General features: G+C 40.1%; 1 protein-coding gene across 3 annotated transcripts in view; it reads left to right on the top strand.

Annotated features, from left to right (window-relative positions):
- Positions 1-24,730, top strand: part of hook3 (hook microtubule-tethering protein 3) — a 33,415-nt gene extending 8,685 nt beyond the window's left edge. Inside the window, exons 7-24 of one of the 3 annotated variants that reach the window (XM_088355817.1) lie at positions 2,989-3,051; positions 4,956-5,039; positions 8,795-8,958; positions 9,890-10,030; positions 11,567-11,654; positions 11,765-11,878; positions 11,954-12,064; positions 13,486-13,570; positions 13,632-13,701; positions 15,657-15,797; positions 16,927-17,014; positions 17,138-17,172; positions 17,795-17,877; positions 19,138-19,238; positions 19,325-19,429; positions 19,965-20,036; positions 20,369-20,505; positions 22,837-24,730. In XM_088355817.1, the coding sequence (XP_088211943.1) occupies positions 2,989-3,051; positions 4,956-5,039; positions 8,795-8,958; positions 9,890-10,030; positions 11,567-11,654; positions 11,765-11,878; positions 11,954-12,064; positions 13,486-13,570; positions 13,632-13,701; positions 15,657-15,797; positions 16,927-17,014; positions 17,138-17,172; positions 17,795-17,877; positions 19,138-19,238; positions 19,325-19,429; positions 19,965-20,036; positions 20,369-20,505; positions 22,837-22,852 (1,698 nt within the window). In that variant the 3' untranslated portion in view covers positions 22,853-24,730. Of the gene's footprint in view, positions 1-2,988; positions 3,052-4,955; positions 5,040-8,794; positions 8,959-9,889; positions 10,031-11,566; positions 11,655-11,764; positions 11,879-11,953; positions 12,065-13,485; positions 13,571-13,631; positions 13,702-15,656; positions 15,798-16,926; positions 17,015-17,137; positions 17,173-17,794; positions 17,878-19,137; positions 19,239-19,324; positions 19,430-19,964; positions 20,037-20,368; positions 20,510-22,836 lie in introns of those variants that run through there. The other 2 variants (XM_088355819.1, XM_088355818.1) reach the window with 2 other exon arrangements.
- The last annotated feature ends 746 nt before the right edge of the window (positions 24,731-25,476 follow it).

The following is a 25,476-nucleotide window of genomic DNA, read 5'->3' on the forward strand; positions in this document are numbered from 1 at the left end:
CCTGCACGCGTGCAATGAAACACTCAGCACGAGGAAAATAAGAAACCCTGAGAAAGGGCCACAAGAGAGGTAATTCTCCTCCCAGGATGACCAGGCCAAAATAGATAGATACTTGATTCATCCCCGTAGCGAAATTCACACTTCCAGCAGTAGCCTTTTGTTGTTTATGAACAGATGAACAGGATGGCCTCGGGAGCTGTGTTGTAGTTTAGCAACAGTGACGTCACACGCTAGCCTAGATGGTAAGGCGCCCGCTTTGAGACTGGGAGGTCGGTGGTTCGCGCCCCGGCCGAGTCATTCCTAAGACTTAAAAAGTGGTCGGCGGCGCCCTCTGTTGGCTGCGGCTGCATCGGCTCGCTACAACGGGTCAGGTGCAATCGACATTTCGTTCTGTGTACATTGTTACACAGAATGACAATACAAGGAAATTATTATTATTATTATTATTATTATTAGGCCAAAAGTTCGACGTCCCTGCGGCAGAGGGAAATCTTTGTGCCCAGGGTTACACCACCTCCTGTTCACGTAGATAGATATTCCCGCAAGCTAAAGTGTCTGTCTAACAGCGCTGAAGCCGGATAGCTCTGGGTAGCTTCACCTTAACGTCCAGGATGCTAGACTTGAGCCACGTTTCCGTAAAACACAGCAAACTGCACAAGGTAGATGTTACCTTGGCAACAATACACAAGATATAGTCAATATTCTCAATAAACATGTAATAATCAATGTTTTTTCGAATGTTCCACGAGTCTTAGCGTTCCCACAAAATGAGTGAGCATCGCTTGAAACAAATAGTGAGCAACATGAATCCCAAGTGCAGCACACGAATCATGAGCGAACATGTCCAAAACCTGACATGGAGTTACACTTGGCTGAGTTTACGGCAATATTTATTTACTATTTTGCTTATAAATTGACTAATGTACTTTTGCAAAGGTTGTACGGCCCAAAAACGTCACGTGAGATTTCCTTTTTTCAAAAGCTATCTTTCGTCACATAATACTAACATTTTGGGTGATTTATTGAGTCTGTTGCACAATACAGAACTATATCACACTTGGAAGTACAGTGTTGACAAAAATGATTGCCTTGATAGATTTGAACATTATTTGAATGCAACACAAGACCGATCAAAGAGATCCCCAAAAAACGTCTTTTCTCTTTCTTTTTCTGGACTTTTTCTGTTTTCCTTGCTTTTTTCCCCATTTTTCGTAAGTATTTTCATAGTATTTGTTACGTATTTTGGGATTTTTACTGAAGCTGAATTTATTAGTATTTCTGTTGTAATATTTCTATAGTAGTATTTTGATATTATGATACTATGTTAGTAGTATTTTTGGATGTATTTCTGTAAAAGTATTTTTGAAGTATTGCCATAGTAGTATTGTCTTATTATTTCAGGAGTAACTTTGTAGTATTTCCATACTAGTATTTTTATCGTATTTATTTAGTATTTTTTAGTGATTTAGTTGTAGTATTTCTGTGGTATTATAGTATTACTGTTGTAGTCGTTTTGTGTTGTTTCGATCGCATGTTTTAATTTTCAGATTGAAAGCACAATATTATGCTACGTCTGTTTTTTGCTTGTTCCTTTTTTTAGCATAGAAATTAAATCGCATTCGGAAATTGTAATGAATGGCTATACTTGTGGGATTGCAATTATCAAGGATCGTGATATACATCCAATCTGCACCTTCGTATCTTGATACAATCGGATCGTGACCAGAGCATATCGTCCCAACCCTAGCATTAATCAAAAGCGAGAGATTTGATGTGATTAACACATTTCCACTGAGGTAGCTGATCTTATGTCAGGGGAAGAAGCATCCTACAGCACCGGAGGCCAAATGGAAAACGTTTTCTAGCCTGCAGATTTCTTCTTGGCTCTTGGGTAGACCGGCATTTTCCAAGCATGGTTTTCAAGCAGGAGCACAGGGGAAAATAAATCCGAAAGATAAGAGGGGACAAACTTTTGTATGTTATTGAGAGAACTTTTAAGGTGGGTTGCATAGTTTAAGGTGTCCTTAAAGTTTTAAATTAAACATCTTCTATTAAGTATGTGTTAACCAGGCCCCGCTGAGTTCAAAGAGCCTTTATATACGTTTTTGCACTTCTCCTATCTGCTTTTACCTTACTTTTGTTATCGGTGTCCCGGCCTCGAGCGCTTTCGGCTTGAGGCCAGGAGCGCGTCTAAGAATGTCACATACTTGTGCGACAAAAGGAGATGCCGTGACGATTTCAGCCAGAAGATGGCGTGAGCCATTGGAATATTTTTGAAGTTACATACGCCACCTTTAAAGTCACATCGCATACGGATTGGGAGCCAGTGCAAATCCGCTAAAATTGAGACTGTATGGGCAAAGTTTTTATCCTTGTCAAAAGTCTCGCTGCCGCATTCAGGAGCATCTGCTAACTTTTCATGCTAGTTCCTCGGAGACATTTCTCTTTATCCTTTCACTCTCGGGGGCGGCAGTAGCTCAGGAGGTAGAGCGATCGTTTTAGGATTAAGGGATCCCAGTTCGAATCCTGGCCTGTCCGTGTTACATGTCGAAGTGTCCTTGGGTAAGACACTGAAACCCCAATACCCCCAATAAACAGGTTAGCGCCTTACACGCTGCACGTATCACGGCCGCTATTGGGAAATGTGAAGCACAATGTAAAGCGCTTTGGGAAGTCATTGACTTGAAAAGCGCTCTTGAAATGCAGATCATTTCATTTCATTTCTCTCGTTCTCTCTCTCAATGCCTTCTATTCTGTCTCTTGTTCTCCTCTCTCTGTTCTGGCTCTGTCTCTGTTCTCTCTTTCTTTCTCTACCAATCCGGCCCCCGTGAGAGTTTTGATCTGCCATGTGGCCCCCCGAGCTAAAATGAGTGGACATCCCTGGATTAGGATCAAACATGACACCCAGAATTCTGATCGGGTCACCCGGGTTCAGAGCAGCGTTTGAGAACAAGTCTATAACCCTTTTTTTCTTTTTTTTTTCCTCAGCTGATGAGTAAAGAGACTCCGGTGAGGGGAGGGAACGACTCCTACGCGGATCTCGACAGACAGGTATGCGAATCCTACGTTGTCTTTGAATGCGTCGCGCCGTTGCCGATCACGCGTGTCGATTAGACGAGAATCTGCTTGAGGAAATGTCTGGCCCGGATTATTGACTCGGCGGTCGGATGTCTCTTTGTTGTTCAGTGTAAGCTGTTTTTGAAAACCTGTTATGTTAATGAGCAGTACAGTAGAGGCCAGGAATACCACCAACGTCCCCTCTAACAAAAAGTCTATGCGCATCGCTTGGAACCATAATGAACCACATCAATCCCAAGTGCCGAAAGTAAATCATTATTGAACATGTCCAAAACCTGAATCAAGTTATACTTTCCTGAGTTTCCGCCAATGTTAAAGTGTTTTTTTCACGTTTTATTGAAATGACAAAAGACCGGGTGCAAACATTTAATGGCCTGGAAAGGGAAGGGTGCCACCAGGCTGTACTTGCCCAAGACACACCACAAGAAGTGGTGCCCCTACAACCCAAGTTGTTAACTTTTGGAAATGTTGCACGCCCTATTTTTTTACATAAGCTTTCCATTTAAAAAAAAAAAAAAAAAATTACTAAAATGATCTGAAAAGAGCATTAATTAAATCCAAATTTGAGAGGGTGCCAAAAAGATTGACTTGATATATTTGCAAATTATTCAAATCAAGCAATCTTAGACACCCTCCAAAAATCCTTTTCTTTTTTTCTCCCCTTTTCCTTGATTTTTAAAAAAAAAATGTTTTTCTCCGCTTTTTAAAAAAAATTCTTTTCACATTTTTGTTTCATTATTTCCTTCTTGTGTTTTGTCCCCATGATTGTTATTTCTTTTGACTTGTTTTTTTTTCTTCTATTTTCTCCTTTTTCTTATCTCCTTTCTTCTTTTGTTTCCTCATTTTTATCTCCTTTGTTCTGTTTTCTTTTGTTTTCCAGTTACTGAAAAACGTCTTGTTGTCTCATCATCCCTAAAAATAATCCCGATAGTTGATTGTTTATGGTCGTATTTCTTAGCGAGGGTGATGCGTGTGTCCTCTTTGTATTTCTAAATCACCGCGAGGTTCCTTTTAATGGTTGTCTTGTTTTTGCTTCTCCATTTAGTATCATTGTGACCCAGAGCGAATAAATACAGTACAGTACACAACATACAGTGTTATATCACACTAGCTTGAGGTTTTTATTTATTTTTATTTTTTTTGAACAATTTTATTGACACTTTTAACAGCAATTAAATACATTCACAATTTCATTATATCATATTCTAACAATATGAGGTTTGAACAACACTTTTAATAGCAATTAAGATCAAGTTTTTTTTTTGTTTTTGGTTTGAACAAATTTATTGACACTAATAACAGCAAACAAACAATGTGAGGTTTGAACAACCCTTCTCGATAATCTTAACAGCAATCAAGCATATTCACAATTTCGTTATATAACATCCGTCCAGTCCAAAATCGATTGTTTTTTAGGTCTGAACAAATCCACAGACACCAACAGCAGCAAACAAACACGACAATCTCAACATCAAACAAGCATATTCACAATTTTGTTATATATGACAATATGATGTGACAATATGAAGTTTTAACATTTTTTCCTGACATTTTCAACATCAATTAAACAATTTCAGAGTTATTATCTTTTAACAGTAGTACAGGAGATTCTGAACTGAACAAAAAATAAAAAAAGCATTGTGGGAGTGAGTCCGTCCAATAGCATGTTTGCATTTTATGATGCTGTGACATCATCTTTAATTTTCTCTTGGAAGTCTTTATTACATGTTTACCTTGGAGAGCCTTTCACAACGTTGAAATTAACCACAATAAAAGCAATTCGATTTGAACTAATAACAGGCAGGCCTCCTAGGAACGTAACTCTACATATGTTATAAGGTTTTTGGAAATGAAATGAACGCTTTCTTTGTTTTCAGTTGAAGAAGTCTGTTGAGGAGCTGAACGAAGCTTTGGCCACAAAGGAAGAGATTTCTCAGAGGTGTCGTGAACTCGATATGCAGGTTAGTGTCATGGAATGCCAATTGTAGTTTTTTTTTTCTTGAAGATATATTCTCTCTTCTTTATACCATGTTTTAATGGATTTATTTGATTGTACGGTCATATCTCCCGCCAGCTCCAGGGACGGCATAAAGCAGTGGGTGGGCAACTATTGGAGTTAGACCTATTTGGCCCATATCCAATTTTCTTATTCATGAATGAATATACATGCAGACATTTACATGTTATATTGCTTTTAAAATCGATTTGTTTCACTTAATTGGTTTTGAAAAGCTCACAATTAAAGCGAAATAATGTATTAGATCCCTGTTTTAAGCACTTACTACATCTTTGGTTTTGTAGTATTACTTGTAGTAGTGTGTTTTAAATACTTTTGTTGTGTTTGTGTGGTCAGATTTTTGTGGTATTGCTGTAGTCCTTTTTTTATAATTACTGTAGTTTTGTAGTATTTGCATAGCATTTCCTTAGTGGGAGTTCTTTAGTTTTTCCTTTGCAGAATTTTTGTAGTGCATCTGTTTTATTTTTGTAGTCTTGCTGTAACTGTATTTTCGGATTATTTCTGTTATTTCTGTAGTAGTATATTTCTGTTATAGTATTTTTTTAGTGTTCCATTAGAAGTATTTTTGAAGTATTTCCATAGGAATCATTTTGTTGCATTTCTGCAGTATTTTGTACTCTTTCTATAGTAGTATTTCTGTTGCAATATTACTGTAGTGGAATTTTTGTATTAAAGTACTACTGTAGTAGTATTTTTGTAGTATTCTTTTAGTTTTCATTTTCAGAGTGAAAGTTGAATAATATACTAGGTCCCTGTCTAAATTTGATTTTAAGTTTTATATTAACTTTAGTATTATTTTCGTCAACGTGTAGTAGTATTTTTGTTGTAGACACATTGGGAACAAAGTTGGCAGCAAAAACATGTTTTATTTGTAGTACTTTACTATGACATATCGTGCAATTCTATTTTGAGCATTTTGGTTTTGCGGGCCGGTTAAAAAAGGCCGACTGTCCGCATGTGGCCCGCGCGCCATGGTTTACCCATTCCCGGTTTAAAGAACGATCTCGTCTCTTTGTGCTTTGCGTTTCTTTTCTATTCCTGACGATTTCAATATGCTTTGTGCCTTGCTTCAAAGGCCCTCCAGGTCCAGGAGGAGCGGGATAGACTGAGGTTAGAGTTAAATGACCTGGAAGAAAGGGTAAATTCAAACTTGATTTTGTGTGGTGTGTCTAATGATAATAACAAGAGTCCCGGAGTTATTTTGAACTCCTTTTTCTTTTCTCCGCTTGCCGTGTTGTATGTTTGATGTCCGTGCTCGTTTGCGTATAATAATGCACGCCACGGAATCCAGGAACGCTGAGCAAAAGTGCAGCTTTGTGTCCTGTGTCAGCGCTCCAATTCTAATTGCTTGCCTTTAGAATTGTCATGTCTTAGGCCTAGAATAGAAGACAAACATATATCCACATCAAGTGCTTATTATCAGTTTTTTATACTCTGCATTGTATTGGGTAATTATTTCTTGTAACTTAAAAATATATAGAATACATTTTTCATTTGACCTGACCAAGTAGTAATTTTTTCTTTTTATAGGCATTTTTAAAAGTACATTTGCTTGTGTTTTTTTCTTTCTTCAACTCTGTATTCATTTACAGAAATGCCCAATATTATTTATTCATTTGATAAAAACAAAAAATTGTACTTATTGAATTCTTTGTTTTTACAAATAAATGCATTTAAATATCTTTTTACAAAAATATTTTTTTTGTTCTAATTGGAATCTACTTTAATATGTATTTGTTAACATTAATAAATACTTATTAATTTTTCAAGTATGTATCCGTTTATAAAAATCATTTCCTTCTTTATCCAAGTATGGATTTATTTAAATGTTTGTTTATACAAAGCATTTCATTAATTATTCATACATATGAATTCATTTTTTTTTTAATAAAAATAAATACATTTGACTTATTTGTTTTAATATCTACTTTTTGATACGTATTAACAGATTTTTTTAAAATTTATATTTGTCTATACAAATATGTTGTTTTGTTTTTTTAATATATATTTTGGTTAATATTTTACCTTATTGCGTGATTTCCTCTTCCAAAACTACTCATGTTTACTGTTAGTTGAATATGGCTGTACATATTAAACTAAATGTATATTTCGGGACGTGCCGCAAAGTTGCGATGGACTAAAATTAGATCCCGTCCGGTGCTCTGCTTGGTGTGGAGTTTGATAGCCTGTCTTATCACACAGAGAAGACAACATCAAACTTTATGTGTAACCCCCTTGTCGATTTTGAGGATTTGCTGTGTTTTTGCCTCGTTACCAGATTGATAATCATCCTATTTTCTATTGCATTGAAGCGACCCTCTTTGAGCCAGGGGATCTCGCTCTTCAAGCGACGTTACCTAAAACGGCATATGAATTTTTAGCCGCATGTTCCTTTTTGGATCCGTGTTTGATTTCATCGGAGTCCATCCGGGCATGCTTGGCGCTAAAAACGTCTTTGAAAAAATATTGTTCGGGTGCAGGGGCCGGGAACCTTTTTGACCCAGAGCAATAAAAGCAAATATATTTTAAACACATTCCTGAGAGAACCACACCATATACCTTGAAATTCAACAAAACCGGCAAACCCACTCTCATGATATAAGCTCATTTTTCAGCGCATTTTATTTCTATCTGGGACGTAAGATGATTTGATAAAATTGATGAAATCAGAATAATGCCAGAGCCTTCTTCTTATATCAACAAATATACCTTTTTAAACTTTTCTTCCTCCATCAATTACTAAAGATCATTGAGGTATCATTTTAAACTTTTTTTCTTCAATAGTAGTTTCAAAACACGATGCAAGCTGAATTATTTTGAAAAAAAATTCACAAAATACTGCAAACCTATTTACGTTCGGTGCAGACGATGTCGGGTAGAGAGAAGTGCGCTGTGTGCAGAGCTCCACTCACCCCCACTGCTCCAGCGTTTTGGGTAGTTACAGTTTGTTCTGTGAGTTTTTAATCATAGTGTCTCAACAGTTAACCATACTTTTTTTAAATGACCTTTCCTAAAGATCATTGAGGTATCATTTTGAACTCCATTTTTTTCTTCAATAATAGTTTCAAAACACGATGCATGCTTAATTATTTTGAAGAAATATCACAAAATACTGCAAACCTATTTACGTTCGGTGCAGACGATTGCCGGGTAGAGAGAAGTGCGCTGTGTGCATAGCTCCACCCACCCCTACTGCTCATCCAATCAGATTGGTCTGTGCGATTGGCGAGCGTTTTGGGTCATTACACTTTGTTCTGTGGGTTTTTAATCATGGTGTCCCAACAGGTAACCATACATTTTTTTAATGATCTCTCGTATAAAGAATTTGTGAGGGATGTAAAGCCAAAACGGGGTCTGTTGGTGTGACACCTTTACCGTACACTGTAGGTAAGATTGTTCCCTTTTTACTGGACTGAACATTTCATGTTATCAGCGTTGCTTCAGCTATGCACGCACCAAACTCTACTGTGGTCTTTTCCGAATCGGAAGTTTACAGCGGAAATTTGCGTAAGGAGCATTTAATCTCCGAGCCATATGTACTCATGATAAGAGGCCTATCTTGCTCCCGAGCCATAGTTTCCCGAACCCTGCTCTAGTGACTAGGTCATGATTTTGTCCAGAAGTAAGACTAATGGCTCAGCCCCAGCATTGTTTATATCATAATGTATTTACATGTAACCGCAATGATTTTCTCTTCAGGTAGCAGCCCTCCAGGAGGAAAAGAGCAGCTTGCTTGCAGAAAACCAGCTCCTAATGGAAAGACTCAACCATTCGGACTCCATCGAGGACATCAACAGCCCAGCTGGACGCAGGCACCTCCAGCTACAGACTCAATTGGAGCAGCTCCAGGAAGAAACATTCAGGTGAGCACTTACCATAAAAGGTATCCAAAAAAAGAAGTGTTCCCCATAAAACTTTGGGAGACCCTGGTGGATGGACAGTCTTATGCATAAATTCGTTGATCTGGTCAATTTTTAGAGCAAAATCAAGATGCTAGATCTCTGATGAATGTGTACCTGGATACTTTTGAACCGTATATACACTAGTTATAAAAGGCAATGACACAGCAAAAAAACACAAAGCATGATAGAAGAGGCAGGATTTGATAAAAAAAAAACTCCTGCTAGTCACTTAATTAGACAAAAAATAACTAGTCTTATTCTGATGCCGATGCTGTACTATTTTAAGATATTGAATCGACAAGTAGATGGATGAAATCACAGATATGAGTTTTAAATTTAATTAAATGTAATACTCATATTAGTGAATTGGTAAATTACAGTATTGAATAACAGTACTGCTACTTTTGTGATGGCTGCAATGACAGGATGCCGGTTCTTCTTCAATGGTTTCCAGGGGGTTATTTTAACGCGCAATTTGTGTCTACCAAAGCATTTTTCTGCTACGAGCCAATTTTTTTTAATTGCTTGCAATGGCAGCACTGCGTTTTTACACCCTGTCGCTCAGTCACATTGCGACAAGGCGCTGGGCAGATTTTCTGCAGAAGGCTTGGTGCTAAACCTTTTTTTGCTGGTCACCATCAGCAGTGGAGAAAGCTGTCCAGAGTCGCGTCCTCAGTTGTTCCCAAACAACATAGGCAGTGAAGGGATCTGTGAACCATATTTTGTAAACCGAAATCACATGATTTTTTTTTTCTAAACAATCTATGCAGTAAAAATGCTTCTTGTTCTACTGAAGCAGGATTTTATCGGTTATCTTGTCAGTAGGAAAAAAACACTAATCGTGCACCCCTCGTAAAGAGAGTCATAAGTTTATATAACGCTTCTTTTCCAGGTTGGAAGCGGCAAAAGATGACTACCGCATCCGTTGCGAGGAGCTCGAAAAAGAACTCTTGGATGTGAGGTCGCAGAACGAAGAGCTCACGTCTTTGGCCGATGAAGCTCAGTCGCTGAAGGACGAGATGGACGTGCTCAGGTTGCTTTTCTCTATTATTTAGTTTATATGTTTAAGATTTGATGGAGTGTCTAACCGGGGTTGGGAACCTTTTCGACCCAAACAGCCATAAAGGCAACATTTTTTTTATTTAATTTATTTCTTTATTTATTGAGACAGAGCTGCAACTTATATTTTAAGACAAATTGCTGCTTGTCAAGGTCAAAACTTGAGATTGTATTTGGATAGAGAAAAGAACACGCTCAGAGTCAGAGATTTAGGTTTTTGATAGCCCCTCCATCAGAGGCGCGCACTCCCAAGATCTGCTTCCAATATCGTCTCAGGAAGGAACCACCCTCCCTCTATGACCAGAGACGCATTTATTGGAAAGCACAGTCATAGAGCAACACATCTGATTGGCTTAAGTGAGGTCACAGGAATACAAGAAAATATTCTGATTGGTTTAGACAGAAATCGCATGTTTAAATGAAGTGAATGATGCTGGTCGCTAGATGGCGTGTGAGCATAATTGATGAGCAGTAAGGAAAGTGAAACTTTCTAACACAAAAGGTAAAATGCGTCTCTCCGAAAATAAATGAATGTGGAAAGGGAGGTGAACTCCTGAGCAGGCTTCCCGGCATTAAAGCGAAGGACATTTTGATTTATAGTTAGCGGGCCCCAAGAGGATACAATTGTTGCAAGAATATAAACGGCACCTGGATATAATCTTTGGTGTCATTAAGGTACTTTTGAAGATAAAATCATACAAAGGCAGATTCAAACTATAGTTTCCCTAACACTGCTCTCCTGACAAAATCTAATGTCCCAAAGTATTTTATTTTACTGCGTGACGTTAGGTGATTTGATAAAATGTGTGAAATAAGACTGATGCCACGGCCTGTGTCGCACATCCACAAATATACAACTTTAAACTTGTCTCCCACAGTTTTTCAAGATTATTAAGGCCCATTTCAACATTTCTTTCTTTCATTAATATTGGTTTCAAAACAAGGTGCAAGCAGAGTCTTTTGTAAAAAAAATGTCACAGATTACTGCAAACCAGGATACTGAAAGATTTACCCATGGTGCATACGGGCCTCGGGCAGAGAAAATTGAGTTTGTGCGCTTTGTGAATAGGTCCACCTACCCCTGCTGCTCACCCAATCAAATTGGTCCGTGCGATTGGCTGCCGTTTTTGGCTGTTTAGTTTTTCAGTTTTTTTTTTTCCATCATTAATGGTCTGAACAGTGAACTTAAATTGTTTAATGAGCTTCCATTTAAAGGATTCCTTTCATACAGCCAAAACGGGGTTTGTTGGCGTGACACCTTGACCGTAAACTGTAGTGAGGAGTATGCTTTTTATATACTGGACCAAACTATTGGTAGTATTAGTGCTACGTCAGCTATGCACACACTAGACTCATCTCTCTAATTGAGATTTGCATATGTATAATTTTGTCTCTGAGCCATATTTACTCAGGAAAAGAGGTATATATGGCTCGCAAGCCATAGGTTCCTGAACCCCCAATTGGCCCCCGGGCTGTAGTTTGGACACCCCTGACAATCTATTCCCAACAGGCATTCATCGGACAAAGTGTCAAAGCTTGAGGGAACAGTAGAACACTACAAGAAGAAACTTGAGGACATGGGACTCCTCAGGAGACAGGTATCTTTTACAGAAAAAAAAAAATAATGGAAAAAAAAAAGGGAACTGCGACCTATATGGTCGTCAATGGCAATGAAGAAATTATTTTTCCCCTTTTCCATCTATTTCAGAGTAAGCTTTTGGAGGAGAAGAACACAGTGTTAATGCAGACTAACATCAGTTTAGAAGAAGATCTCCGAAAGGCAAATGCTACTAAGGGTCAGTTGGAGACGTACAAAAGACAGGTTAGTCAGTCTTGCATATATAATATAATCATGGATATATATTTGTAACCTGCACAATATCCTGGCTCTGTGCAGGTGGTGGAACTTCAGAACAGACTGTCGGAAGAATCGAAAAAGGCTGACAAGATGGAGTTTGAGTACAAACGTGTCAAAGAGAAAGTCGATTCTCTGCAGAAAGAAAAAGACGTACGTATAGTTTAAGAATGAATCTAGAGTAGAACCCCAGGATATGACATGAATCCCTTCTGAGATGGGAATCGCAAAGGGAAATTTAAATATAGTGGGGGATAGACACTTATAGTTTTTAGCTCCGAACCCTCTGTCCCCCAGATATAAAGATAGAAATGACAAAAATAAAAAGTATGATTTAATATACATGCGTAATATGAAGTAACATAATAAATAAATACTCATGTAAAGGAAAACTGAAACGTTATTTACCTTTGGTGTGACGTGACTACGGCTTGTAGTAGGTGGATGCAGAGGGGGGAAGAGAAGCCTAACTCAAATTGTACTTGCCCTAAACACCACCTTATTCTTGGGAATTAATGACCAAAGTGTACCGTTTACCTCATTGTTCGAATTAATTATCTGACTCCATTAATCAAACACAACCTACATTCACCCAACAATTTATGCGCGCTCGTTTCTTGAGGGAAAAATGAACAGGAAAGCCGACATTTTCACACGGGGGCAGACTTATTTTCCCCAACAGTTTAACTAAGTGTATTTTATCGAAAACGGCTGAAGTGACGTTGGTGTCTGTGTGGAGCCTCCTTCTCAAGTCCTTTAGCTTTCTCTTATTGGCCACGTCTCCCCGCAAGATGGCGTCTCTGCTCCTCCCATGGGCGTGCCAAACTGTTATTTTGCGCCCAACGTTCTCACAACATAGCGCCTTTATGTCTTGAACATTCTGTGTTAGCACACTCACTCGTCCTCTTATCAACAGAACTAGACAAAATATTATGCATTTCGAAAAGCCTGCCCTGTCATTGAACTAAAGCCCACTCGGTGAAAATCTTGTATTAAACTGAGTCAATCGTATAAAATCCTTTATAGTAAAAATGTTTAAAATCCTTTACTATTTCGAGTAATAGTCCCAACTGTCGATTGGTCACAGCCGTTATCCTTAGAGACGTGACTGATGCGTCTGCCTCCTTTTATCTTCATAATTTCAAGCTTAGTTTCCATGGTAATTGTGTTTTTGCTTCTCCCTTCCGCATCACTGCTCGTCTTGGGACTCATAGCGTATGAATACAGTAGAAAGGCATCGTGGGATGTAGTTTAGCTAACAGGGTATCGGCAATTTAAGGACTCTGTGATGCAAACCAATAGCAGAAGAATGTTTTTACGGTGTCGACCCATGTTAGACAAACATCTCGAAGACTTGTCGGTTGCACAAATACTGCAAAGTCTGAATTGTATACGTTTTCGGACGCGGAAAATAATTGATCGCTGAAAATGGAGTAAAGAGGTGCTGAAACAACATGTTATGCCACACCGCAGAGTGAAAAGGTTGTAAAGCAGGCACACTATATCCCAGGGTCTAGGGTACTATTTACAATTCAACCGTTTGCCCAAAAATCCCATTTGTTTCCTTCCCATAGCGTATGCGAACCGAGAGAGACTCCCTGAAGGAGACCATCGAAGAGCTGCATTGCGTCCAAGCACAAGAGGGTCAGCTGACACCGGGTACGCTGCTCAAAACGCTCGGCGCCCGAATCGGCCGTAACCAGCCGCGCTTTTCACGCAGGTCTTTTCCCGCTAGCCAGCGCCGACGGCTCGGATTCCTTGGCGGCTGAGATCACCACGCCCGAGATTCGGTACGTTGAGACCTGCGACTTCATCACCTTCATTTTGCAAAATCCGCTAAGCAACAATAATCGAAGTGCGAAGTTGCGAGGAGTCTCTGTATTCTTACTAGAGGTAAGATCGGGCCAAAAAAAAGCACCCGAGCCCGACGCAGGCCCGAGGGGTATTAAACCCGACCCGGACCGAGCCCGACTAATTAACTGGATTTGCTGGCCCGGCCCGAGAGGAGCCCGAAATTACATATTTTATTTATAAGGAGGGGTGATTTATGATAACAAATTAAACTCTGCCTTTTGTTACAACATCTAGGCCTAAGTTAAATAAAACTGTATAAACATTTACATCTTTTATATTTCTGTGTCTGCACTGCAGATGTTACATTAAGCGACAATCTGTCATTGACGGTTTTTTTTAGAGGTAGCGAAAACATTTAAGGGCGTCCGTCATTTTGACGACTTGATCATTGGGCCATAATCCACAGCAGCAGTACGTCCTTAAGATTCTAGCGTTGGCTTCGCTGAGTGTCAAACTGACACTCAGCGAAGCCAACGCAAGTCTCTGTATCATTTTCGACTATCAATTTGAAAGTGCTCCACAGTTCACTCTTACCAGAGTGTGTTTTCCTCGTCAGTTTTCCTCTCTTTAGTTTATCCTTCACTTCTTGTTGGTCCGACTCCATATCGGGGATACCAGGCCAAAATCATGCGAATTTGCGGAGGGGAAGATTATTAAGAGGAATGTAGCGAGCAGAGACGGGAGTCGTAGGCGGAGTGCCAAACAAAGGTGCCAACGGGAGCTGCTTTAATGACATGTAAACTTGCAATAATAAAACAAACACGGGAGTCGCTAGAACCGGCCGAATTAGGAGTCCCCCTAGGAACTCGTTAACTAAACAATGGTTCCGTGGGTGAATTATGTACAACCCACTACAAGGACAACATTCACGTCACGTGCACAGAGCATGCTCTGGCTCCGTTAAATAGCGATTACAGCTCCTTCTCCGTTTTATCCAAATTATTTATTTTATAACAAGTATTCCTTGGTCTAGTATCCATACATAGTTTAAGTATATATTTTTAATGAACATATATTTATAATTATTAATTAATTAAAAAAAAAAAAAAAAAGCAGGACCCGACCGTATGACTGACATTTCAGGCCCGACCCGGCCCGAAAATGCCTCGGGTTCGGGCTTGGGCTCGGGCCATAAATCTTAGGTCTAATTCTTACTAGTCTTTCTAGAAGCTTTTCCCACTAGCTTCATACACCCGCTCTGACCAACTCTTGCCATTTGATCTTTTCATTTGCTCCAAGTGCTCTATTTTTTTCTGTCGCTCCCTCAAGTTAATCCTTACTCGCGCAAGAAAATATGGAAGTAGGCTTTGTAATGTCGCAGAATTCTGTAACTTTTGTGCTCCCCACTTTTCCTTCTCTAGCCACTCATGCGTGCCTTTTTGCTGTAAGTTATGGTTATCTGGAATGTTTATTGTTAGCTGCTCTGTGTAAAATCATTTACTGACTTTTTGTGTACCTTCTCCCGCTAACTGCCAAGTTTAGCCACCTACACCACCTTTGACTAACTCCAGCTTTTGGCTCTATTCAGGTGCTCCAGGTGTACCCAGCTCACCTGTTTTCTTTTTGTCTTGGCGGTCATTTACATCAGCTTTAATGTCCTTAAATTCCAATATCTGTAGTCTGCGTCTTCTTCGAGTACACATGCTTCAGCACTATTGTAAGCTACAGTGACCTCTAGTGGGGAATTATCGCACATCATCACACACTGATCTGTCTAGCCCGATTGCCGCTTTCCGAGAGGGCTTCGTTTCTCGATATCCTCTTTTCTCCTTGTCAACAGATCCCATTAGCTGTTGTTGCTAAAGGTTTTATTCTTATCGAGCAGGATGGTTGCTTAGTTACCAGGGTGAGATGACCACCACTCATCTCATTTTAATGTCTTCTCACGCAGGGAGCATTTAATTCGCCTTCAGCACGAGAACAAAATGCTGAAGCTGGCTCAAGAGGGCTCGGATAACGAGAAAATCGCACTTCTACAGAGTTTGCTGGAAGATTCCAACCGAAGGAAAAGTGAACTGGAGACGGAAAACAGGTCAGTGAAGAACATACACATTTTTATTACCGTATTTCCATAAGATAAGGGGCACTGTTTTAAAAGGGGCTGTCTCCGTAGCTGGTTCTATTTCTGTATTTAACGCATGCATATGGCGCACCTGACTATTGGGTGTGGGTGCCCTCTGCTCCGCCCCCTTACACCAACACAGGCAAGCATACAAGTGTACGTATTTCAAAGTGCAGCGGGAGTGAAAACTGAGTTTCATTGTGGTTTATTTACCAAGTAGGGCGGCACGGCAGATGGGTGGTTAGCGTGCGGCCCCTCGATGTGGAGGTTCAGGGTTCAAGACCAGCTACCGGATTAATTGGCCGGTCCAAATTGTCCCTAGGTTGGAATGAGCGAGTGAGTTGTCAGTCTCTTTTGTGCCCTGCGACTGGCTGGCAACCGGTTCAGGGTGTCCCCCTGCCCACTGCACCCCCGCGACCCTACTGAGGATAACGGATGATTACAAAGTAAAACACATGGGTAAAAACGTGTCTGAATTCGTTTTTCAGTTTCCTCCACTAGCGAACCATCGATTCACTCATCAATACTCTCGCTTTCCTCGATCTTCCCCGCAGCAACGAGATCAACACATTGTGGTGAAACGTACAATGGTGGGAAAGTGATGTTTTTAATCAAATTCATACCCGTTCAGCCTCGGGTAGCGCAACTACTTTGAACTCGCTCGATCCGTAACGGCGAGACCATCCAGGAGTACTTCCGCAAACAACAGCAGCATCGCGTTCGACGTCACTTCCTCTTCCGCACAAGTGGGACGCTTGTCGCGTTCACAGAGGAGCCGCACTACGTTGATTGATGTCTAGATAGATAGATACTTCATTCATCCGGGTAGAGAAATTCCCACATCCAGCAGTATCCTTGTGTTGAAAAAAAAAAATAATAAGATAAAAGATATAGAATACAGAAATACCCAATATAACATGTTGCTATAGAGTATTTAAAAAGTGCTACACTGGCATAGAAATAGGGTAATATGCAAAAGTGGGAGTGGGGTTTCATGTGGGCTTCTACTCCCCCGGGTGGAGTTAAAGAGCCTCATGGCATGAGGAAGAAATGATCTCCTCAGTGGTGTAACCGCTCTCCGCGTTCGGCGTGTTTGCAGGCTGACCAATCAGCGCTTGATGGAGGAACAGAGTCAAATCGAAGAGCTGCAGAAAAATCTTCAGGAGCAAGGCTCCAAAGCCGATGACGTACGTCACGTTTTGATCTTCTCGTTGCACATATTTTCCTTGCCGAATTTCGAAGATCATGAAATATTCCGACTGAATTTGTAGACTTTGTGTTTTGTAACCGGATTTCTTTTTCCGTTTCAGTCTTCAATCATGAAGAAAAAATATGCCGAGCACATGTAAGTGGTGGTTTTACAGCTTCACCGCACTGTTTTCCAAATTGGGATGCGTGGCAATGTCCGTAATCAACACAACTTTCAGTAGATTATATCATACACATATTTTATACGTTTTATTTTGGAATTGTGTATTTTTTTACATGATATTATTGTCTTGTTTCTTTAAAATGTACTATTTTATACCATAATTTACAAAAATGTCATATTATATATTTATTTACATATTTTGTGTGTGTTCATTTCTCATATTCATACTTTGTATTATAATGTACAAGATTGTATTATAATAATGTGTATTATATAATATGTTGTTTTAATTGATTTTCATATTTCAATATTTGATGATTATTATAGATTTTTTTTGACCACATTATACTGAATTATATTTTATCACTGTCATGTGAAACAATATATCCTCCTTTATCTTTTTTAAACCTTTTTTTGTCCCTGTAGAATATTTCCAATGTCAAAAAGAGTTTCCCAAAAAATGAAAAAAGGGGTATTATTTTATAATATGTCATTCTATTAAAAGCCTCACACAACGCAGATATCAATGACAATAAAAAACAATCCGATCGATAACAATATGATCTTCTAACATAAGCTCTATTTTACTCATTAGGGAGAAGCTTCAAGAAGTCAACAACGAGCTACTCAAGAAGAACGCCATCATCGACGATCTGGAGCCCAAATATACGACCAGCTGTGAGTTTAGAGCGCCGTTTTTGCATTTGGTTGCGAGCGCTGCATCCGCTCCCGTGGTTCGTACAGTTGCTCGAAATCATTGAAGATTTTTGAATCGAATGTCCTGTTTTTCGAGGATCGAAAAGCGTCCGGATTTTGGGTGATGTGCTCAAAAAGGTCGCCAACAAGTTTTCATACAAAAAAAAATCAGCTTTCATTTAAACCCGGGTCTCCAATCTTTTTCAAGCTGAGAGCTACTTTTTGTCACTAAGAAGTGGAAAGAGCACTCTTTTTTTGGGGGGAATAAACTACAACTTATCATGTTATTACCATGTTTTTTTAAACGGTTCATTGATCGGTTATATAAACTCCGTCAACCACTAAATGAAAATCATTTTCCCTGAAAAAAACATTGACCTGGCACTGCTATTTTCAGAATAGGTCCGCAGGCACCTTGGCTGTCCTTAGTGGGCTGTCAGAGAAGTCAAACTGGATCAATACAGGATACCGGATAGGATACAGGATGGGATCCAGAGTCAAAAATGCTTGCCTTGCAAGTGCGGAGGTTCACTGACAGACCGACCAGGAGTGAACGAGAGTCCCGAGTTTAAATAGGGGGGGGACTCATCGGGAAACGAGCAGAAGCCGGAGCCAAACGAGGGAGCACCGGTGAGGGCGATGGGCCAATCATGACAGGGGGCACCGCTTCGGTCAAACAAGGAAGTAGCTAGCCAATCCTATTCCGGGACAGATGTACATCAATCTCAAAACGTAAGCGTGGAAAAATGAAGCCCTTCTTTGCTAATTAGCTAGCTTGAAATTCACAAACCATCTTACGGGTCCCAAAACGTTTGGGGTTTTAGACCCACGCATTAGCGATTGTTGCCCACGGTTTTAATCCCAGGGTTTGTACGGTTGCTTGAAATCCTTGAAAATGCAACTTTGAGTATTTTCAAGGTTTGAAAAGTGATTGAAATTTGGGCGGAGTGCTTGTAAATGTTTGAAACGGTTGCCAATCAAACGAGCGCTTCAGCTCCAGCGGCTTCGCTTTGCCATTGCATTCCGTCTTCCTGATGATGAACAGCAGCTTACTTAAGTTTGTACGGCATTGTCCATTGCAGGTCATTTGTGGCTCTGTGAAACGCATACCATTCACACCGGACTTTTTCTTTGAACGGTACCGGATAAATCGGAAAAGCGGCTTTCAAAAAGTGTTTGAATTTTGCCCCGAAATTCGTATTTCTTCTCTATTGGAACATGCTTTATGACGTGTCACCTCAGCTCAACGTGTGGATGAACTGGAGGAGGCCTTGAAGAAGAAAGACGAGGAGATGAAACAAATGGAGGAGCGCTATAAGAAATACTTGGAGAAAGCCAAGAGCGTGAGGATTTCATTTTCGGAACCATGGACAATCGCCATACGAGAACACCTGGTGAAAACCGCGTGGGTCTTTTTTGTTTTTCTCAGGTGATTCGTACCTTGGATCCCAAGCAGAATCAGGGTTCCGGTCCGGAAGTCCAAGCTTTGAAGAACCAGCTGCAGGAAAAGGAGCGCATGTTGCATTCCTTGGAGGTATTTGTCAGTCAGGCTTTACATTGAGTTATTAAAAAAAAAAATGCATGAATTATCATATAAATGTGCATTTACTTTTATACTCATAGGTGGAGGAATTTGCATTTGTTTGACATAACATAAGGGACAACTTGGTGAAGCTGACATTATTGTAAACCGTCTTGCTGCTACGGGGAGCTCTAAAGACCAAAACCTAGCCTTTTTTATTATTTTTTTTCTTTTTCTTTCCTTTGTTTCCTTTCGTCGCTTTTCTTCTTTTTTCCTTATCTTTTTTTGCTTCTTTCTACTTGTTTTCCTCATTTTTCTCTTATATACTTTTTTTTCTTGCTTTCTTTTCTCTTTTATTCCTCTTCTTATCTTTTCTTTTTTGTTCTTTGCAAAATGCTGAGCGGAAAAAAAAGATGCAAAACGTTGCGTTTCGGTCACTTTGAGTCTCCTTTAGTCGCACTGCACAATACAGCCACATCTTGTGTTCAAATAATACACGCTGTCCCTTTAAAACCAATGGTTGCTCTCTTCTTTTTTTCCACAATAGAAAGAGATGGATAAGACAAAGAGCCAGAGGGATCACGAGGAGAAACTGATTGTGTCAGCCTGGTACAATATGGTAAGGGTAAAATTCTTTGAAATGAAAACCCCAGTGTGCAATATATAGTAAAATTACTCCATTCAGTCGAATAAAACGATTTTCATTAAAATCTAAGTGAAAACACGAATCCTATCTCATAAACATGAAGACTTGTATATTTAAAAAAATGATTCAATATGTGACGCAACTTTGAAGAAGCTAACTTGTTTGGCCGCCATCTTACCTCTACGGAAGCCCAAACGACCATTTCTGCAATAGACAATATGGTCGTAGGCTACCTGTATTTGCCAAGGGGTATCCTTTGGGCTTCTATAGTCGTGCTTAAGTATAAACCCCGCTTGTCTTTCCAGGGAATGACTTTCCAGAAGAAGGCCGCCGAAGACCGACTAGCCAACACGGTTTCCAGTCAGTCCTTCCTGGCCCGCCAGAGGCAGGCCACCACTTCCCGACGCTCCTACCCGGGCCATGTCCAGCCGGCTACCGCCAGGTAGAGAAACCGGGGAACGCCCCGCCGCCAAATCCACCCGACTCGGCTCCCGAGCCGCCCCTTTCGCTCCTTTTCGTTCTTCCTGACAAATCCGCGATTCCGCTTTTTACCGAAGCGTTTTATCGAATCGTGTCGGCAAATTTCCAGGACGAAAGGACCTCTTGTTCGTTGATCCCGTTCCAAAGAGAGCTCCTAGAAGTCAATATTTGGAACACGTGTATCACCCAGAAGCAGAATCGTAAGAAAGAATAGTCCTTTCCCTTTTTCAATTGTACATTTCTCTTCTTTACGTGACGTGGGAAGATTCGTTTTATTATATTTAAAGGAGGGTTGAAAATCTTTAGGCCACGTGCTAAAAACATGAAGAAGACGGGCACCTAGATCATTTCTGATTCTATTTTGATTGACTGTTTTCTTTGTGTTTGTACTGAAACCAGAATCCATTTTTTAAAAGAAACGGCCAAAAACTGCTACAGTTTTGGATATAAAGGTTTTAACTTATGTTTCAGACTTCTTATAAAGGGTTGTCCTGGACACAAATGGACCCCAGACCGTCATTTGGACACCAATGATTTACAATGCTAACGATTCATGCTGTTACCTTATTTGGTCTCCGTGTCAGTATAATAATCAGTGCGCATCTTACAAATGCCTTTATAATTCTGTATCATTTGCATTTGGAATGGCTTTGTCCTCATTTTTTCTCGCTTTTACTCCCCAACTTTCAAATGTTAACATCGTTAACTCGTCTGTCTGCGTTGACCCGGATGTGACGTGGGAAGATTTTTTTATGCGTCAAGTTTTTTCTTTTAAGGCCACGTGGAGAACAAATGTAAAAATATTCCAAATGAAACGGTCATTTAGACCTGCTTTTTTACTCGGTTACCAGAGTCCATATTTTATTCATTTATTTTTTTAGCAGAACCCCCCCAAAACTTTCTAACTTCACGCAATATCTATCTATCTCTATCTACCTTGGTCATATCCTTCAAGAGGGGTGACTGACAGCAAGACAAACACATACAAAACAAAGAAAATAAAAAAGGGGAAAAAAATAGCAAAAAACACACACAAACATTTTTGGACCATGGCCAACCCAATTGCACAAACACCCAAACAAGTTAGGCACCTCGGCATCCAAGTCGGTCGTGTTTTCGTCCCTCCAGACGAAACGGGACACCAGAAAGCGGCCGTGTCACTCGGGTCAGGGTGACGCAACACACTCTTCTGTCTAACAGCAGGGCCCGACAGCTTTCGCTGGTTTACCCCTGCGGCATCATACAGGTGCCCTGCCCATCAAAGCAAATCTTTTTTTTTAATACGTGGTATTCTGCGGGGCCTCTAACGAATAGCTGAAGGTCCGAAACGTGCCCCCCGGGATGTCATCTTGACACCGCTAATTGATAATGCAGCTAATCCATGCTCTTACTTTGTCAAATCTGTGGGCACCAGCTCGCCCCGTAAAACGCCTAGTTGTGAAAAGATCTCACGAGGTCATTGAGATTTTCTTGGAAATACTTTTTCTAAGTAGCATGAGAAATCACTGACATCAGTGTATTCAATAATTTTGGTGGCTACTTTTAACACTTACAAGCTCATAATAAGATATTAGTAACATCATTTTCTGTTTTCGAGATGCCTTTCACCTTGATCACGAACACCGCATTTTGGGTTTGGAGGGGACTTCCTGTTTCCAGTTGCATAGATATGCAAAACAGAAGTCATTTTCCCCACGTCACGTCTGGGTCGCATAGAGGAAAGATGGGGCCTCAAAAGTCCGGCCTGATCATGACCAATCGTGTATTTTCTGGACTATAAGCCGCAGGTTTTTGGTTTTTTTTTGTCTAGTTTGGGGTGCGACTCCACCTGTACTGTATATCATATCACATGCCATTTTCACACCAAACCGCAAGAATGGCTCCCCAGTTGAAGTTAAGGAGGAATGCGACATCAAATGTGGTCATTTGGAGTGAAGCTGAAAGTTTGTTATGCATGTTCTTTATTTTAGCGATATCCGAATCACTTCATATGGTACTGACCCAGAAATTGCCTTTTAAGACGACGTGTAGGTTTTTTTGTGTGTGATTCGATTTCATACATTGTCCCCAAAAATGTGACTTGTACTTCACCTGCGACGAATATCTGTTTTATTCCTTCTTAATTCCGCATCTTTTGGCAGGTGCGACTTATAGTCCAGAAAATACGGTAACTTGATTTGCAGCCTGACGCGAATCCCAAATTTCAGGGCTAAAACGACTCCTTCTATTCAACGTTTAATTAAAAAAGAAAAACCGCTAGCGATAACCGACACCTCCCGTTCTCTTCGCCCAGCAACGTCCCGGCATGACCGACCCGACGGGACCCGCGCTCCGCTGCATGAAGACCCCTCGCCCGCCGACCCTTTGCATGACTTTGCCTTGACAGTGAGTTAACTCATACGCACTAACAACCTTCCGATCTGCACACCCACCAGCAGGGGGAACTCTTTTACTCCACTTCATTTTCCTCTCCTTTCTCACTTTTTTGTTCATCGCCTCTGTTACTGTAACTTTTTCTAACTTATGATCAGTATTTGAGAAGAAAACCCACCTAAAAAACCCTACCAAATACTCCTTTTACCAGATAAGCAGACTTTTATACCCCACATCGAAGTCCCACTTCCACTTTGAAGTATTTTTCTAAGTATTTTGTGACGTGATATTCGTGTATATAGTTACGTCGTCCAGTGTTGAGCCAAAAGTTATTATCCGCATATTATCTGTGAAAAATGGAGACTAATGAAAACCTTAAAGCAACGTTTCTCCCTTTTTCTTGGTCAATTCTCTACATTTTGTGCAGCTTTTTAACGCTCGTTTCCGTTGTTTGTTTCCGGGTATCACGATTAAGGATGCATGTTACAAAGAGTGCCTTGGTTACCGGTGATTTTTTTTTTTTAAATAAGATTCTTTTTTGTTAACCTAACGTTGTGGCAATTTGTTTTTGTTTTTCATAACAAAGACCATGTGTTGTTATAACGATGCTGTTACAATAAGTACTTTTAAAAAAATTGTCTTATACGAAGACGGGGGTGGAGTCACGAAAACGTGGCTCTTTTTGAAACCTGATGGCGTGTCCTCATATTAAAAGGTGATTGCCATTTAGTGTTATTACAACAGTGTTACTACTATGTAATAACAATAAATGACTTTGAACCATTTGTCCTCTACAAAAACAGGGATGGCTTGATTTTTTTTGCGCCAGTTTGAGGTCTTAAACTTCTTTTTAATCAGAACATTTTGAACTCTGTTTTGAATTTCCTCTAACTCTTTGTATTGATTTTTCATATTGTGTGAGTTTATTGAAACGGTCTTAATGATAACCTATTGCAGTCCAATGGATTAAAAAAAAAAACTTTGAACATGATTCCGTGTGTAAAACTGTTGCAATTTTACAAATATTATAACGTTATCGGGTACAAAAAAAAATATTTTACGGAAATCTGAATGGAGATTTTCTGTATACCCTTAAGAGCAAATGGCAACAATGCATCGATTGTACTCCATTTTATTTTGTCAAGTGGTTGCACATCAAACAATCAGAAATGACTTGAAGGTTTTACAATCCTTCATTTGCATTGCTCGTTTTCAACGGTTTTCTTCTCTCGCCACCCCTGTCAGCCATATCGGCCTATGGCTTGCCACAACCACCTCTAGTAGTGACTCATTACACACTGCCACCTACAGTAAATGTATAGTCTGCTTACTATATGTATTTATTTATTTATTGCTACCACTTGATGAAATAGAATTGAGTCAATCCAACTTGTATTTTATCATTGTTTATGTTCCAAAATGGCTCTGTTTTGGCAAAGTTGGAATGACGCCAATTTCTTCATTTTCTTCTTTGTAGGCACATTTTCTTTTCATTTGTGATGGTTCTCCTCTCTTTCTTTTAGTTTGCTAACAGAACAATTGGTGCTTTGCCGCGTGAAAAAAAAAAACCCTTACCCCTTTTGGTATTTGTCGACTGCAACCTGTATACAAAATATCTCATCTTTTTTTAAGGTCTTGTATACAAACCAACCTACAATGTATATAAATCAGGTCTTCCGCTCTGTGTTTTGTAAAGGTTTTGTTTTTAAATCCGGGGGCAAATGGCTAGATGGATAGCATCTATCTGATAATGCGCTTCCTGTACTGTAACAATTGGAGGAAACATTGTAAATAAAGCTTGTTTTCAAATATGGCGTGATTGTTTTTTATAAGTTCGTTTGGAAAAAAAAAACAGTATTTGGGGCATTACAAAAGACCTTCTTTTTTCTAATTATCCCTAGAACGTGTCGTGATCCTCCCTACAATCCTGCAAATACCGTCCATCCATTATCTGCGCCGCTTATCCTCAGTAGGGTTACAGGGGGTGCTGGAGCCCATCCCAGCCATCTTCGGGCAGTGGGCAGGGGACACCCTGAACCGGTTGCCAGCCAGTTGCAGACCACACAGGAACACACTAGCACACCTAGGGGCAATTTGGACCCGCCATTTAACCTGACATGCATGTTTCTGGAATGTGGGAGGAAACCCACGCAAGCACGGGGAGAACATGCAAACTCCACACAGGTGGTTCGATCTCATGACCTTAGAACTGTGCCGCACACGCGCTAACCACTGTTCCGCCATGCTGCCTTATTCTTGGCCATACATCATTAAAAACGGGGGGGGGGGGGGGGGGGAACAACCCTGCGACTGAAATCGCCATCACTGTTCTGGTTTTGAACGGTTCCCTCGCGTCTGATTCCTGGTTTCGCTCATAACTGCAGAAACCAAGCACACGGCGAGACTCGGGAAGAGAAAACTTCGCCACCGTTAAGCAGACAGGCACCCACGTTAAATGGTAAATGGTCTACATTTATATAGCGTTTTTGAAGTCAATGAAGACCTCCCAAAGCGTTTTACAATGTGCTTCACACTCACACACCAATAGCGGCCGTGCAGC

This window comes from Urocampus carinirostris, chromosome 16 (assembly GCF_059441175.1).
Source record: "Urocampus carinirostris isolate Australia breed hairy pipefish chromosome 16, RoL_Ucar_1.0, whole genome shotgun sequence".
In the NCBI taxonomy this organism is placed as follows: Eukaryota; Metazoa; Chordata; class Actinopteri; order Syngnathiformes; family Syngnathidae; genus Urocampus; species Urocampus carinirostris.